Genomic DNA, 18,293 nt, shown 5'->3' on the forward strand with positions numbered 1-18,293 from the left:
GGGACGTCAGAGCTCAGAGAAGACAGGAATTAAAAGGGAATGAGTCATTCTTAATGTGAGATCTAGAGAGCTGCTGGTCAGGAGCGATGCTTCGAGACCTTGGAGATTAAGTAGTTTTGTAGCTGGAGTGAGAAAGTGTGACCTTCAGACGGGTCGTGGGCGATGGTAATCAGTCACATCAGCATTCCCACGTGAGAATATGTCTCGCAGGAATAGAATTTTCTCCATCTATCGTTACAGACTTGAGTCATTAGTCTTCTTTTTTTTAACCCAGACCTCGGCAAAAGGTTGACGGGCATTGTTCAGAATCGCACAAACAAACGCTGCACTGATCACAGGGACGTCTTGTAGCGTGGCGGTCTGTTCCGCTGCCTACCAACACGTGGCTCGCCGGTTCAAATCCCCGTGTTACCTCCGGCCAGCTTGGTCGGGAGTCCCTACAGACACAACTGTCTGCGGGTGGGAAGCCGGATGTGGGTAAGTGTCCTGGTTGCTGCACTAGCGCCTCCTCTGGTCGGTCGGGGGTGCTTGTTTTGGGAGGGGGTAAACTGGGGGGAATAGCGTGATCCTCCCACGCGCTACGTCCCCCCTGGCGAAACTCCTGACTGTCAGGTGAAAAGAAGCGGCTGGCGACTCCACATGTATCGACCTATGCGGTGGTATGGGTTGGAGGACTTGTCGTATCGGAGGAGGCGGATCGGCAGAAGGGGGGGAGCAGCGACCGGACGGCTCGGTGCGGTAATCGGTCGGATGCAATTGGGGAGAAAAAGGAAATAAACGCTGATCGCTTCAGTACGGGGAGACTTTGGGCTATGCGTTGAACATTTCAGCAGAGTTTTGGTCCGTGTGAGTTTGTCTGTTTCAGTGAGGTCCTCCGGTTTCAAATAAGAGTAATCTGTCCTTTAAGAGTTGGATCGATTTCACTCGTGAGCTATATCGATAGAAGTAAATAAAAAAAAAAATCACAGTGAATTGCATAAGCCTCTGCACATTGCCCACAGCATTGTTCATGCATATTTAAAAGCAGTGGAAATTTGTGCAGCCCTTGCCTAGACCACATAACGGACCCGTTTGTCAAAAATACTTATTACTTTATATGAAATCTACAGTGTGGGTCGATTTTCGCCGCCTTTTAAAAGAATGTGGTGAGTGAACTTATAAAAATGGGAAGAAAACCCTGTGTGTGAATCCATTCCTCTACTTAGTTTTACAATTCAAACAGCGCCTGCAGTGCTTTAGTCCTGCAGGAAGACTAACGGTCGGTAAATGTGTGCAGAGCCCGAGCATCCGGACAGACAACCGCAGGTGTACGGGTCTCTGCGGTTTACAGGGGGTTTCTCGTGGCGCTGACAGATTGATGGACGTGAGGGATACAGTTATAGTGTCAATCTGTATAAATGAGAGACCTTTTTATGTCTAAGGAAAAGTACTGGAGTGGAGAACTAATTTTATTACAACATTATAACTAATCCAATTTACGGCGCGCCATCTATCTTCATCATCTTTATCGCTGACCTGTGGGATGATTGCTGTGCTAATGCACAGCAGCTTTTAAACAGTGTGCCATCATCCAGTATGATTTATACGCCTTGCGATTGGAATCGTAAAAATTATGCAGCCTCTAAAAATGCAATTAAGCCAGTCATGATCGATTCATGTTATTCATCATGGTAAAGATATTTTATCAGTGCTGCAATTGACTCGGAGGTCACGCATTCTCTGCAGGTTTGCCTGGGATCCGCGTGGGTTCTCGGGTACTTGTTAAACCACTAATCACCTTAAAACGTTGGCGGTAACATTTACTCATCCTCACAGGTCCCTTCAAAACGCCGCCGTCAGCAGTACAAGGCCTCATTACACCGGCTTAAACTTACAGTCGTGAAGCTTTTACATGCAAACAAATGTCCTTTGGTACCTTTTATCATCGGTGTACTTCAGATAATTACTCTTTTGGTGTAGCGGGGAAATGGGAAGGTACCAGTGGCGGGTGGTGCTAACAGTTTTGGGGGGGGGGGGGCGCAATTTACCTTGGTGCAGCACACCTGACAGCTGCTTTAATGGTCACAGAGTTATTAAGAAGGGCAATAGGCTACATCGTCCTTCTTAATAACTCCGTGACTGTGTGGACATTAAAGCAGCTGTCGGGTGTGCTGCGCCAAGGTAAATGGCGCCCCCCCCCCCCCAAAAAAATTATTAGCACCAGCCACCACTGGAAGGTACGGTTTAAAGAAGGCGTGACGTTGTCGAGGTGAACATGCAGATGTGGCTGAACAAGCTTGTGAAGGACCCTTACCGACAGAAACCACGTTATCAGTGGTTTAAAACTCAGGGTGAACTGTGTTCAACCATCACAACAATTACCACAAAACCGACAGCCTCCAGGATTGTAACTTCAACTCCATCATTAGGGACATAAAGCCAATGACTTGCGTTAAAACCACAGTCAAAGGGGGCGTCCGGGTAGCGGAGCGGGCTATTCCATTGCCTACCAACACGGGGGGGTCGCCGGTTTGAATCCCTGTGTTGCTCCCAGCTTGGTGGGGCGTCCCTACAGACACAATTGGCCATGTCTGCGGATGGGAAGCCGGATGTGGTTATGTCCCCTGGTCGCTGCACTAGCGCCTCCTCTGGTCAGTCGGGGCGCCTGTTCAGGGGGGAGGAGGAGCTGGGGGGAGGAATAGCGTGATCCTCCGACGTGCTACGTCCCCCTGGCGAAACTCCTCACTGTCAGGTGAAAAGAAGCAGCTGGTGACTCCACATGTACCAACAGGTCCTCCAACCCGTAAGACCACATAAGTCGTTTGTCCTCTAATACGACCCACAGGGGCGTTTCCTAAATTAGCGCCCCCTACCGGAGGGCGCTAATTGCCGCAGATCCTTTTCGCCTCTGTGCATTGTGGGTTTTTAAAACAATGTGAGAACAACAGAATATGTAGTCAGTGTGTTTTTGTGTTGTTTCTCCGTCTAGTATAGTAACTAAGATTGCTATTGGCAGTATGTTTACCCCTGAATGACGTCATAAGAGCTAACTTAACATTAGCTACAAGTTAGAAAGTCAGCTAGCGTGGACATTATAACCGCTATGTGACATTAAACTTTGCTTTTATTAATATTCCTTCTCACGACAGCTTATGGAAGGAGATGCTTATTGTTACAGGGAAAAGTGACGTATTATAATTACGGAGGACCGCCAGGAAGTAGCTTAACACGTAGCTGTAGGTGGCAATAAGCTGCTCGTACAAACGACCTGTGGGATCATTTTTTGCTGGAGGACAGTCTCGTATCGGAGCGGGCATGTGGTAGTCTGCAGCCCTCCCCAGATCGGCAGAGGGGTCGGAGCAACAACCGGGACGGCTCGGGAGAGTGGGGTAATTGGACAGGTACAATTGACAACTGGGGAAAAACAGAGGACCCCCCCCCCCTAAAAAAAACAACACTCGAAGAAATGGGTTAGGTGGATCAAAAAAGACAAAACGAATCACTGATCTTTTCCCTGTGAGCAGGGGAAAACCTCATAAATGTCTACGTGGTTGCTTTTACAGTCTGGCTCTTGACCTCACGATTCACAAAGTCCTCTCAGAAGCATTTGCGCTGTTATGAAAATTCATGGGCGTGAAGGATGAAATAAGCCAGGTACCTCCTATCACTTGTATAAATTGATCTTGATGGAGTTTGGCATTGTAGCTTCACTGTAGCAAAGGCAGAAACTGTTGTTTTTCCCCCTCAGCGGAAAAATATGTAGCCTATAGAAGCTTTACTTTATGGGATGGGTTTGGTGCAGTGGCGGCTGGTGCTAAAAAATTTTTTGGGGGGGGGCGCAATTTACCTTGGCGCAGCACACCTGACAGCTGATTTAATGTCCACACAGTCACAGAGTTATTAAGAAGGACAATGTAGCCTCTAGATTTTATCAGGGTTCGTAGACGGTGGATGATTGACAGTCGAGACAAGGCGTGGTGGTGGGTGTGAACATGATTGACAGCCACGAGAATTGTCCAAATCACATCAGATCAAGAAACATTAAAACAGTACCAATTCACTGCCAATAAAAGTGGGAGTGTCCGGGGTGTACAGAACAGCGCCCCATGGAAAATCTGAAGCAACCAATCAGACAGCAGCCTCAGGTCACCTGCTCGCCACCAGTTTGAGGGCTTACATGAGGTGTGGTTTGGCCGGCGCCCCCCACCCAGGAAGTATATGTATTCAGACAGAAATCAACCGAATATTGGAACCAATATTTAATGGCTGCTGACAGACGCTCACAGACTGAAAACACTTTTATTTCATAATTATTTGCATTATACAACTTAATTATATTTAACATGTTTAAGTAGATTTTCATCTCTTGATATTTGAAGGGGGGGGGCACCCCAGCGCTCTGTACTGGCCAGCCGCCACTGGTTTGGTATCATTTCTGGGGATTCTAGACTCTGTGTGATACGACTGATGTGACATCTGACTGATCTGTCCCACAGAGGATGCCGCTTGGTACGAGTCGAGCAACGGACGTCTCATGCTGATGACCTCGGCGGCGGCCACGGCCCTCCTGGTGCTCATCCTGACCATGAGCGTGTTCATGTGCCGCAGGGGCAAACAGGTCAAGAGCGGCAAGGGACCCATGTAAGAGACTAGTGCTGGATGCCTGTGGGCCACTTTCTGCCTCTCCTTGTGTGTCACCCTCTCTCCAAATGTATTCAAGCCCCATTGGCCCTAGAAAACATGGACACACACACACACACACACACACACATACAATTGTGCAAAAGTGTTTCTTTTGCAAATTTCCAAATACATGCATAATGGACTGCATCTGTTTTACTGCATGAGTAACTGCGTGTGTGTATTTCAGTGTTGCATTTATGCAGATAAATGTGTGTGTGTATTTATATGTAAATAGTGCTTTATCCGCGCTCACTTTCCCCCAGCCCAGTCCCTTATCCCACACTTTGTCTATACATTACGAGGCTATAGCTGGAATATTTCACCCTGACTGCAGGATAAAACCAAGGCCATCCTTTTTACTGTGTGTGTGTGTGTGTGTGTGTGTGTGTGTGTGTGTGTGTGTGTGTGTGTGTGTGTGTGTGTGTGTGTGTGTGTGTGTTGCTATTTGGGTGTGTGCATGCATGTATTGGATGTGTGCAGTCCTGTTTGTTATTCCTTTTTGTTGCCTGTGTGTGTGTGTGTGTGTGTGTGTGTGTGTGTGTGTGTGTCTGTTCTGTCCATTTTCTTGTATTTGTGTTTATATAGCGTGCCCATGTGTACTTCACTCTGTGTGTGCGTGTGTGTGTGTGTGTGTGTGTGTCCTTTGAGTGTGTTTACACAGGACCTTGCGTACACGTGTAGACCCTAGCCTGTGTGTGTGTGTGTGTGTGTGTGTGTGTGTGTGTGTGTGTGTGTGTCTAACAGCATAATACACTCCAAACATTACCTCCCGTCTCGGTGGGCCTGACCAGCTTGGCCCCGTCTCTGATCCCCTCCGTGACCCCTCCTCTCCCGCGTGTCCCCCCACCCTCGGAGGAGCCCGGGCTAATGGCACCTGGTTTAATGCCGCGACCCTCAAACAAAAGAGGAAATTGGAAAGGAAAAAAAAAAGCGTCCGCGGATGATAACGACATTAGTGAAATTTCCATCCAGCCGTATGCAAATGGCATGTTAATGAACCCCGTGACACCGCGCGGCTCCGCTCGTTAACCTCTTATCTGTGTGGGCTGACAACATCACAGGCTGTCTGAAATGCCAGCCTTGCCTTGGGAGACCGCATCACGTGACAGTCCTTTAATTGTTGCTTGTGACAGTGTGACCAAACGAGACCTCTAGAAACGCCGCCCGGCATCTGAGGGTCTCATACTGAACTTTGCGACGTGTGTTTGAGCTTTTGTTTGTGTCCGTGTGTGCGTTTGTGCGCATGCCAACGAGTCCTCCAACCCGTACGACCACACGGGTCGTTTGTCCTCTTAATACGACCCACAGGAGCGTTTCCTGAATTAGCGCCCCCTACCAGCGGCGGGAGATACGCCGCAAATACTTTTCGCCTCTGTGCATTGTGGGTTTTTAAAACAACGTGAGAACAATAGAATGTGTAGTCAGTGTGTTTTTGTGTTGTTTCGCCGTCTAGTATAGTAACTAAGATTGCTACTGGCAGTATGTTTACCTATGAATGACGTCATAAGAGCTAACTTAACGCTAGCCACAAGTTAGCAAGTCAGCTAGCGTGGACATTATAACCGCTATGTGACATTAAACTTTGCTTTTATTAATATTCCTTCTCACGACAGCTTATGGAAGGAGATGCTTATTGTTACAGGGGAAGTGACGTATCATAATCACGGAGGACCGCGAGGACGTAGCTTAACACGTAACTGTAGGTGGTAATAAGCTGCTCGTGCAGGCGACCTACGGGCTCGTTTCTTGGGTGGAGGACAGTCTCATGCATGCATATGGCGTCAGAGAGAAAACACAGAGACTTGGCATCCTTAGCCAGCAGTCGATGGCTACGTCCTAGTTTGTCATTTTCTCACATATACTTTTGGAGCGCCTACTGCACCTTAAAGGTGGAGTCGATTCCCTGATAATAATGCCCCTCTCTCTCTCTCTTGCTCTCTCTCTCTCTCTCTAGTGATGACCACTCCCAGAAGAAGCCCATCTACAAAGCCAGTGTGGAGTCCCTGCCCTCCACCTGCGGAGACAAACAGCCACTGGTCTGATTGTCCAGTGGAGGTGGAGAGATGAGAAGGGAGGAGAGGGCGGGAGGGGGGGAAGGGCCGGGTGGCCAGAGAGCAAGGGAATCGCAAAGAGGATCCTGTAGAGAAAGGAAATGGCAAAGGGTTATGGATGGTTACACCGAGGATGAGTGGGGGGGGGTGTGAAGGAAAGCAGAGGGTGAGGGATAGCAGGAGATCTGATGGTGGTGGTGGTGTTGGTGGTGGTGGGGGGGTCAAAATCAAAATCAGTAATGAGCTGAATGTAGGAGAGAAAAAAGGGAACCGGGACAAATGATTGTTTCACGGGGCTAGCGCCATCCTTCCCTGCAGGTGGAACTGCAAGATGTGCCTTGGACAAAAGGTGGGCAATTTTCCCTTCATTGATTCCGCAACTCACAAAATGGAGATCCATGCTCTGGGTAAAGGGGAGGTGGTGGTGGTGGTGGTGGTGGTGGTCGTAGGGGGGGGGGTGAGACTTGTGTACTGTATGAGGCGCGGGGGAGAGTCGAAAGGCAATTCACTCCTAACCTTGAACAGCGAAAACTCCTGAGCAGCACTTTTACAACCTTGGGCTTTTTGAACTAGTAATGGCCTCTCTGTCGGAAATTATAATTGCTTGGCCGCGTATTACAAATGAGCCGTTTTGCAGATAAGTTTATGGTTTTAGCTATGTAGGGAATTGTTAATTTTTAGGGTTTGGGTTGTCTCTTTAAAATTTGTATTCCAGAGCAGAAGTAATTCCAAGTATTGAAGAGAGGACGCGTTTTCTTTTGTTTTTATTAGTCTCGTATAATCTCTTAAAAATGTCAGCGCTGATGCACTCTGCACTTCATTCACTGTGTTTTGGACTTTTCTAATAATAAATTGCTTGAGAACCGTCCTGTTTACCGTCCTAACTGTGTGTTGCAGTGATTCTGTCGCCAGTCCAGTTGTATCCGGCCCACTCCTCCGAGCCGTCCCGGTCGCGGGGAGAGAGCTGCGCACTACCACATGCCTCCTCCAATACATGTGGAGTCACCGGCCGCTTCTTTTCACCTGACAGGGAGGAGTTTCACCAGGGGGACGTAGCACGTCCCAGATAGCAAAATTGCATCCCGCACCCGACACTTTCACCCGGCCCACATACCACGTGGACTCATGGCACTTGCGCGGTCCGCTCCTGTTTGCCAGATCTAGGCCAGAACCAGGCAATATGTGCCACATATTTGCCAAAGGTGGCCCACATTTGATTTGGCCTATTTGGGCCATATTTGGTATTGTAGACGTGGGCCACTTCAGGCCCACATCCATTTTGTCAGGACCAGAAGAAGGCCATCAGTGCTGCATCATTGCTCGAAGTGGCCCACATTCAGATGCTATCTGAGTACCCAGTTGGTTAAATTCTGAGGGGCGGGGGGGGGGGTAATGACAGTGAGGTGAAAGCTGAATACACAAGCTTACACGGACGCGCGCTTTGTTTATCCAGAGCCATCTGGCTTCGTTCCTCCTCTCAACTTCCAGTCGACACGGCCGTAATCCAAAGCAACGACCTTTACCGAAGCTACCGGCAAACCCTCCCACCCCCACCCCCACCCCCACCCCCACAGATAGTTCATTTTTACCCATCTTTCCTCTGGCCAATCCCGGTTCTTCTTCTTCTCTCATCTACAAAAAAGATTTGCTTTGTGCTAATTCTTCCCCCCCCCCCTCCCAAAAATACCGAGGGGGACAACAACTTCATCTTTTTAATTTTCTCCTCTGTTGCCTTGTAACCCTTAACGCCACACCACGGCACCGTTGCTTATTACCATAACTGTGCTCATAACAGCAAATTTCATTACGCTTGTCTGTTGAAGTTATGTTGAGTTTTATGTGGTTTTATTACGGGTGTGTGGTTGACCGTGGGCCGTCGTTAATAACAGCCGAAGCGGCGGTTTAACAATGACACTCCATTAACGGGGTGCACGCGCCACGGAGCACAGCCAGGATAATGTTATTAAACTGATTATTCAAGATCCTCTGTGTGGTTGGCTTCTGCTGCAGTCATCCCTCCTCGACATTTTTGTACAGACTCCTCGCGTCTCCCTCCCAACTCCGCAAAGGTCCGCTCGCGCATGGCCGTCGGGCCCGGCCCCGGGAATAAATAGGCCTAGACAAAGTGTGGTAAGGACATCAACCCCCCCTCCTCCCCTCCCCCCCCCAAAAAAAAGAGTCAAAAATCAAATAAAATCGCGCTTCGTAGGGAAAATCCAATTTTGTACGAATTTGAAACGCCCTCCTTCGTGTGAAACGCCGCGACCGAGCACCGTTGCAGATTTTGGCCTTTGGGTTGGTCATGGGCGAAAAGTTTGGTTTGGGCCTCCGTGGATACCGGGCTCGGGGGGGGGGGGGGGGTGAGATGGGGCGATGTGACAGGCATTTTAAGTGATGCTGGCTGTTCCTGGGCGGTTCTGGACCGGAGGCGAGAGGGGGGGGGGGGGTAGCTCGCCGTGACTTTTTGACCTCGGCGGTGGCTCGCGGACGACGCGTCGGACAACGACCGCTTCGAGCCGTGGCCGAGCGGCGCGGAGGCCGATGACCCGGGAACCTCTGCGGGTACACCGGCACGGATAAAGGGGCAAACGTGTCTTGCCGATACCCGTGCGGTAATGTCCGGACAGGGGACGCGGCCTCTCTGGTGAATCGAGGTCACGCTGCGCCTCAAAAGGCCCAACGGCATCGAACACACGAGCCCTCCAGCCTCTTGTTGTCAGCAGCCGGCCAGGTAGGCCAGTCCTCAGGCCGTGTCACGTATAAGATGGATAATGCCAAATGAGGCTCTTAATCGGTGTAAGCGTAACGGTGCCAGGTGCGTGGAGCGGCTCGCTGTCGTCCCCTGAACGTTGTCGTCACGGCCGCTTGGTTTTGCGTGTTCGTCCCGCTTGTGTTGTGTCACACCGTTGAGAATGAACGACGAGAGCCCCCCCCCCCCTCATTACTTCCCGTCGGCGCCCCATCTGGTGCTGGGGAGCGGGTGCCACTGACACACCCCACCAACTGGGGGAACAAACACTCGCTGAGATGCTTGACGGGGTGGGGGGGGGGTGCCATGGCATGAGAATTGGGAAATGGGGGGGGTGGGGTGTCATCCGAGCTTGCATGGTGTGTAGTGATATAACGCCATGTATATCCGCTGGAACTACACTAGGTGTTATGTACTACCCGGACTGTTATTATGGTTACACCACTACCATGTATGGTTATTACGTCTGCCTACTGAGCCACGATTAAACCTGAGTTCTATAACCCAGTGTGGTCGTTGATCCTCGACCAATACTACCCCAAGTATTACTTCACGGTGGAAACCGCTTGTTGTGGCGTGAATCAAGTCAGCAGGCCGACAAGAATCCCCTAAACTTCAGCTTGGAGCAGATTCTCACACAGCTCATCCTTGTTTTCACGGCAGCCGTCGAGGGAGAAACTTGTTTGGGGAGGGGTGATGTCCCCCCCCCCTTTTTTTCTCCCCAATTGTACTTGGCCAATTACCCCACTCTGCCGATCCGGGGGAAGGCTGCAGACTACCACATGCCTCCTCCCATATATGTGGAGTCGCCAGCCGCTTCTTTTCACCTGACAGTGAGGAGTTTCTCCAGGGGGGACGTAGCGCGTGGGAGGGTCACGGTATCCCCCCCCCCCCGAGCAGGCGCCCCGACCGACCAGAGGAGGCGCTAGTGCAGCGACCAGGACACATACCCACATCCGGCTTCCCACCCGCAGACACGGCCAGTTGTGTCTGTAGGGACGCCCGGCCAAGCCGGAGGTACCACGGGGATTCGAACCGGGGAGTCCCGTGTTGGTGGGCAGCGGAATAGACCGCTAGGCTACCCGGATGCTCACGAGGGAGAAACTCTCGACTGGAATCACAATCAAGACCAGATTTATTTGCTAAGTGTGTTTGCACGCACAAGGAATTTGCCGCGGTTTGGCTCACGTGGATCAGCGTTACATTGCAGGTAGATGATACACAAGTGATACACATCTGATACACAAGTGATACACATCTGATACACAAGTGATACACAAGTGATACACATCTGATACACAAGTGATACACATCTGATACACAAGTGATACACAACTGATACACAAGTGATACACATCTGATACACAAGTGATACACAAGTGATACACATCTGATACACATCTGATACACAAGTGATACACATCTGATACACAAGTGATACACATCTGATACACAACTGATACACAAGTGATACACATCTGATACACAAGTGATCCACAACTGATACACAAGTGATACACAACTGATACACAAGTGATACACAACTGATACACAAGTGATACACAACGCTCACCGACAGCCAAAGCAAACAGGGGAGGGGAGACAAGCTCAATACAGGTTGGGAGGGATTCGCGAATACTGTCAGTAAACAAACATTATGATATACAGGTTGCAGAGTGTTGAACAGAGGGATAACTCACGTAATGTAGTGCACGCGCACACACACACACACACACACACACACACACACACACACACACAGGTATACATGCACACATGAGAACGCTGCAGGGTAAAGATTAATAAAATAAAATATAGTCGGTTGAATCTTGTGATCATAGTCTGTTTTGTGTCTTGCACGTAAAGTGAACCGAACTTCCTCTCCTCCTCCGGCGTCGCGCGAGTCTCTCCCTCGTGCGCGCGTGCAGGTGGTCCTCCTCCCGGGTCTCCGTGGTGACGGTGGTCGCCACCTGGATGCTGCTTGGCATCCCCCTCGTCACATATTCTTTTTTACATATCTTGTAAATAAATCCATGTAACTTTGTGGTCACGTTTCGATTGTATACCCTTCTCTCACTAAGATGTGTGACTTTTTATTTTTATTTTTATTTTGTGCGTGTTGATGCTGGTCACGTGGCTTGGGTGCTGGACTGTTCCGGTCGGCGGCGCCCGGACGCCGCTTGGCATCCTGCGCAACATCCGTCCCGGCAGAGAGGTCCCTCCTCTGCTGCTCCCCCCTCAGGTCCTGTTTTTTTCTCCCTATTGTTTTTAGGGAGGTGTTCCTTATCCGAAGCGAGGGTCTAAGGACCGGATGTCGTGTTGCCCCTTGAGCCAAGTTTGTAATTTGTGATGTTGGGCCACACAAATGAAACGGACTTGACCTCGTGTGTCAGCGGTTACTATGGGCACATGCGTTCTTACACACCCATGGACTGTTTTAGCCCTCACGAGGGTATGACAGGCAGCCGCAAAGCATGACGGTTATTTGTAATTCCTTCCTCCCAACATCTATTGCAGCGCTTCTCAACCCAGTCCTCAAGGAACCCCCCCCCCTATCCTGCAGATTTTCATTGTAACCCTGCATAGGTAGCCCTGCTTGTACTTACTCGACCAATCATCTCGCAGCACTTAATTATGCAAGGTGTGCAACGTCTGACAAAATCCATTGCTGATTGGTTGAATAACTACAAACAGGTAACCTATTCAGGGTTGCAAAGACAATATGCAGGATAGGGGGGTCCTTGAGGACTGGGTTGAGAACCACTGATCTATTGTGTACTTGCAGCGAGCGATCACAGTCACCCAGGCCTGCAAAGACATGGGCGTTAGCCAGTCGCTGTGTATATTCAGGGGGTTACCCAGGCCCTACACCGGTCTCTGAAGCAAACCTCAGGGCTGGAACCCCCCCCCCCCCACGGGGGTGTGTGTACGCACACATTTGCCCCTAGTGACGACCGGTAGGGCACACGGCGAGTCAATTTTTTGTGGCATGACTTGCAATCTCCAATCTCGTCTGAAGGGGTCGCTAAAGATAAAGCTTCGGAAAGTGAGGCTCAGCGACCATGACACAAAAACAAGAGAGGCGACCCTGAAGAGGGAGCAATTATCATAACGGAGCAACGCTCTCTGACCGGAAAAACGCCATTACGGGGGGGGGGGGGCCGCGGCCGCGGCGTGACGGTAAACTGAGAGGGGGGCCGGGGGGCCCCCGGGGGCCCCCCGTCACGAGGCCCCCGCCCGTCCGCGAAGGGACGGGAAGTCAGGGTCCGCGTCTTGGCGGCGAGCCACGCGATAATTACCACGCGACCCACCCCGATTCTGCCGGGGGGTGGGGGTGGGGGTGGGGGGGCAACCGCTCCACGGGACGCCGAAACGCGCCGTGACGTCACACGCGTCCGTCTGCGGCGCTGGTGGGCTTTTTAACGCCTTTATTAGATAGACAAAATGTGGACATAACACGAACAAATGAGCAGCAACCCAGGGGGTTGTTTTTTTTTTTTTTTTTGGTATTTCACGAAACAAAAAAACAAAAAAAAGTTAAAAAAAAAAATGAATAAAAATGAATAAAGGTCCGAGCAGAAATCGACGCGTCTCTCTGTTTACGTGAATATGCAGAAGCCCCTTTGGTTTTGGTGTGCACTTTGTTGCGTTCCTCCAAACGCAGCGCCGAGGTATCCTCTCGGGTTCCCTGGGGGGGGGGGGTGAGGGGTGGGGGGGGTGGTAACTTTTAGCGCAGGTCGTCCCCGTTGATTTCCTCACTTCTCGCCCCGAAGGCCTCTCTTGAAATGACCTGCTGCTGTCGTCGTTGTGAGTTTATTGTGATTATGACGCGGCGACTGTTGTCGTTACGCTCGGGCTCATATATGCGAATGCTTTGCGCATCCTGCTGGCGGAATACGTCGTCGCGCACGCACGTTAAAGCCGCGTCGGACTCCGCCTCGGACAATAAAACGTCTGTTTCGGTCGGTTTCGGCCTTTCCGGTCGTCCCGCCAAGACAGGCGTCTTTTCGGTCCGCAGGACGGAGCTGCGAAATAACATCATTTACTCGGCAAAGGACAAATTAATGCTGCTTATCAATCACATTTAGCCGAATTGATTTCAATTAGATGGAAGATTTTCTCTCCCCCTTCCTCCTGCTCCTCCTCCTCCTTCTCCTCCTCCTCTTCTCCATCCTTCTATCGTCCTGTAAATTTGAGTTTTAACTCCACCCCCCCCACACACACGCACACACCCACCCCACACTCACTCGCGCACACGTACACGCGCGCGCCACCTGCTCCGGCTCGCCGCGATTGGTCAGAAGACGCGTAGCCCCGCCCCTCCCGGCAGGCTTTTTAAATATATTTACATTGTAAAGTAACCGAGAGAAACCGGTCAAACGGTCCCCGTCGCGTGTCGAGGCACTTCGCGGGGCGCTCGAGAGCGGGCGTGCGTGGGCGAACGCGTACGGAACAGCGGCAGTCGCGCTCGCGCAGACACACACACACACACACACACGCGCACACGCGCTCGCGCGCTCGCGCGCGCGGGAGGACAGCTTCTGTCGGGCGAGCGAACCTGCGGGGTTGGTTCACGTCACTCCGATTCTCCGAGGAAGCGGAATAAAAGACCGAGAGGAGCGGAGCGAGACGCGGACGCTACGTAACCACCATGGCTCTGGCGACCGCTTGGAACTACTGCGCCCCCGTCGCCGTCCTCCTCATCGCCTGCCTCGTACGCACGGGTAAGGTGTTGTGTGTGTGTGTGTGTGTGTGTGTGTTTTTTGGGGGGTTGGGGGGTGGGGGTGGTGGTGCAGGGGTGCAGGTGCATGCGCTGTCATGTGAGCTGTAGGAGTTGTGTGACACACCGCGCCGCTGTGGTGTTGTGTTGTGTCGACGCTCCGCTGTGCCGTTGCAAGTTTTGCAGAAGTCCACTTCTTGCGAGATAGGCTGCAGGTAAAAGAATGCACCGCGGGGCTGTTTCTGTCTTGTCAATGGGATGTTTTAGTAGAGAGAGGAAGGGGGGGGGAGACACAGGACGAGAGAGAGAGAGAGAGGGGGTGGGGGACGGAGAGAGAGAGAGAGAGGTGAGGGGACAGAGAGAGAGACAGACAGAGAGAGGGAGGGAGAGAGAGCTGGCGGTAGGGAGGGAGAGAGACAAAGGGGGGAGAGGGAGAGAGAGAAAGCGAAAGAAAGAGAGCAGGAGGGAGGGAGGGAGAGAGAGAAAGAGAGAGGCGGGAGGAGAGAGGGGGAGAGGAAGAGAGAGAGAAAGAGAGAGGCGGGAGGAGAGAGCGGGAGAGGAAGAGAGAGAGAAAGAGGGAGGCGGGAGGAGAGAGGGGGAGAGGAAGAGAGAGAGAAAGAGGGAGGCGGGAGGAGAGAGGGGGAGAGGAAGAGAGAGAGAAAGAGGGAGGGAGAGAGTGAGATGGATGTAGGGAGGGACAGAGGGGGGAGAGAAAGAGAGCGGGAGGGAGAGAGAGAGAGGTGGGAGCGAGAGAGAGAGCGGGAGATTGAGATGGCGGTAGGGAGGGAGAGAGGGGGGGGGAAGAAAGAGAGAGAGAGGAGAGAGAGAGAGAGAGAGAGAGAGAGAGAGAGAGAGAGAGAGAGAGAGAGAGAGAGAGAGACCGGGACGGAAACAATACACGTGCTGAAATGAAAGTGAAGGTGTGACGCGTAAAGCGCCCCGCCGTCACTGTTACCCGGCCACTTCCTGGGGGCGGCGGGGCGGAAATACCCCCCCTCTCCACGAGACCAAGTGAGAACAAAAAGTGAAGGGTGCCAGCTGGTCCCCCCGCTCGACGCAGACGCGGGTTTTACCCCGGGTCCTGTCGGCTTATCATAACGTTCGATCGATACCTCGATGGATAGAAGGCGACCGGAACGTGCGTAACGGGACGGACTGCGCATCCGGCCGTGCGCAGCTTTTAGACTGACTAGCGCATCAGCAGCTCATGATAAGCAGTGCCCGCAGTGGACTAGACGCACGTCCGGCAGTGAGGAGGGCTGAGGGCATGGAGGACCTCTGACACCTCACCTTATCCAACACGATACAACGTATCAGTGTATCGGTTAATCATTTAAAGTTGGCTATGTGGCAATTGCAATTACTCTGCCCGGATACCGGAGCATTCGGTGGTGCAGTGGTTGGAGCGGTCGCCTCACAGCGGGAGGGTCCTGGGTTCGAGCCCCGGGGTGGTCCAACCTTGGGGGTCGTCCTGTGTGTGGAGTTCGGACGTTCTCCCGTGGGTTTCCTCCGGGGGCTCCGGTTTCCTCCCGCAGTCCAAAGACATGTAGGTCAGGTGACTCGGCCATATTAAATTGTCCCAGTGTGTGTGTGTGTGTGTGTGTGTGTGTGTGTGTGTGTGTGTGTGTGTGTGTGTGTGTGTGTGTGTGTGTGTGTGTGTGTGTGTGTGTGTGTGTGTGTTGGCCTGGCAGGGTGCCTCCCCGCCTGCCGCACAATGACTGCTGGGATAGGCTCTAGCATCCCCGCGAAACTGAGGGCAGGATAAGCGGTTCGGGTGATGGATGGGTGGATGGATAGATGGGTGGATGGATGGATAGATGGGTGGATGGGTGGATGGATGGATGGATGGATGGATGGATGGATAGATGGGTGGATGGATGTCTTGGAACAGTGGACAATTCTTTGTATTTTTGTAACAATTAACGAAGCACGCGTCGACAATATGTTGTGTAATTACTCTCACCGCCAGAAAGGGGTGGGTGGGGGTGGGTGATGGGGTGGAGGGGGGGGACAAAAGTTCCGCACTACAGGTTTAAATAAGATTTTAAATCAGAATGAGAGTCAATATCTTTTTTGGACGCAGTGTGGTCCGGACTCCTCCTTTTAGAGGTGTTTGGTGAAGAAGGTGGCTCTCGCAGCTGGAAAGGTGCACATTAGTTTGGTCAGCGAGGCTCGAGAGGACAATGTCAACACAAGCACGCCGTCAGAGGGTTTAATCCTGGGTGGGGTTTTAACAAGGCTAGAGTTTTATTCACACAGCTGCCATCAATGTTTCATATACACAGAAAATAAACTGTCAGGCGGCTCGGACACAACCATCCCGAGCAGTAGTGTTTGTTCTCGGGTTCTCATGTTGTCATGTTGTCATGCTCTCATGTTGTCATGTTGTCATGTTGTCATGCTCTCATGTACTCATGTTGTCATGTTGTCATGTTCTCATGTTGACATGTTGTCATGTTCTCATGTTGTCATGTTCTCATGTTGACATGTTCTCATGTTGTCATGTTGTCATGCTCTCATGTTGTCATGTTCTCATGTTGTCATGTTCTCATGTTGACATGTTGTCATGCTCTCATGTTCTCATGTTCTCATGTTGACATGTTCTCATGTTGTCATGTTCTCATGTTGTCATGTTCTCATGTTGACATGTTGTCATGTTCTCATGTTGTCATGTTGTCATGTTCTCATGTTGTCATGTTCTCATGTTGACATGTTCTCATGTTGTCATGTTCTCATGCTCTCATGTTGTCATGTTCTCATGTTGTCATGTTCTCATGTTGTCATGTTCTCATGTTGACATGTTGTCATGTTCTCATGTTGTCATGTTCTCATGTTGTCATGTTCTCATGCTCTCATGTTGTCATGTTCTCATGTTGTCATGTTCTCATGTTGACATGTTGTCATGTTCTCATGTTGTCATGTTCTCATGTTGTCATGTTCTCATGTTGACATGTTCTCATGTTGTCATGTTCTCATGTTCTCATGTTCTCATGTTGACATGTTGTCATGTTCTCATGTTCTCATGTTGTCATGTTGTCATGCTCTCATGTTCTCATGTTGTCATGTTGTCATGTTGTCATGTACTCTTGTTGTCATGTTGTCATGTTCTCATGTTGACATGTTGTCATGTTGTCATGTTCTCATGTTCTCATGTTGTCATGCTCTCATGTTGTCATGTTGTCATGTTGTCATGCTCTCATGTTCTCATGTTGTCATGTTCTCATGTTGTCATGTTGTCATGTACTCTTGTAGTCATGTTGTCATGTTCTCATGTTGACATGTTCTCATGTTGTCATGTTCTCATGTTCTCGTGTTGTCATGTTGTCATGTTGTCATGTTGTCATGCTCTCATGCTCTCATGTTCTCATGTTGTCATGTTCTCATGTTGTCATGTTGTCATGTACTCTTGTTGTCATGTTGTCATGTTCTCATGTTGACATGTTCTCATGTTGTCATGTTCTCATGTTCTCGTGTTGTCATGTTGTCATGTTCTCATGTTCTCGTGTTGTCATGTTGTCATGTTGTCATGTTGTCATGTTCTCATGCTCTCATGCTCTCATGCTCCGCCCCTCTTGTTGTTGCCGGCTATGGTTGTATCCCTTTGTAAAGCGCTTTGTAACATTGTTTCAGAGAAACGCTGTTCTCTTCGAACCGCAGTTAGCGTGGGCTACTCTGTGTGTGCGCGCGCGCGCGTATCCTCTCGCTCGGTGGTGTGCCACGGCGTTTCCGCGCGGGCTAGTCCGGCACTGCTCGTGCCGGGGCGGTCTATGTCATAACAAACGGGCGCATCTGCTGCGGAAAGCGGGGAGCCCGACGTAAACACAACCCGCCTCGAGACGACTCGCTGTTTTATTTTGATTTGATTTGATTTTGTTGGCGTTGAACCGGTGCCATACTGTGCCGTCTAACTTAGATGTGGGTTCAAAAGACATGGTAATTAAGTGTTTATTTACTTCTAATGATGCTGCAGTGGTTTCCGGCAGAGCGGGGCGGGGGGGGGAGGAGGAGGGAGGAGAACAGCGGAGGTACCGGTGAGTCTACCCTGACTGCGGGTTTTAGCAGTTTCACAGAATCTTCCACTTCCTGATTCCTGCCCGTGGCGCAGTGGTGA

The 18,293-nt window shown here is 50.9% G+C and overlaps 1 protein-coding gene across 1 annotated transcript in view; it reads left to right on the forward strand.

The window, feature by feature from the left end:
- Positions 1-7,593, forward strand: part of si:ch211-79k12.1 (uncharacterized protein LOC568891 homolog) — a 20,455-nt gene extending 12,862 nt beyond the window's left edge. The window contains exons 5-6 of the mRNA XM_056301752.1: positions 4,478-4,620; positions 6,617-7,593. Of these exons, the coding sequence (XP_056157727.1) occupies positions 4,478-4,620; positions 6,617-6,704 (231 nt within the window). The 3' untranslated portion in view covers positions 6,705-7,593. The remainder of the gene's footprint in view (positions 1-4,477; positions 4,621-6,616) is intronic.
- The last annotated feature ends 10,700 nt before the right edge of the window (positions 7,594-18,293 follow it).

The sequence above is a fragment of the Lampris incognitus genome, unplaced genomic scaffold (assembly GCF_029633865.1).
Source record: "Lampris incognitus isolate fLamInc1 unplaced genomic scaffold, fLamInc1.hap2 scaffold_119, whole genome shotgun sequence".
NCBI lineage: Eukaryota > Metazoa > Chordata > Actinopteri > Lampriformes > Lampridae > Lampris > Lampris incognitus.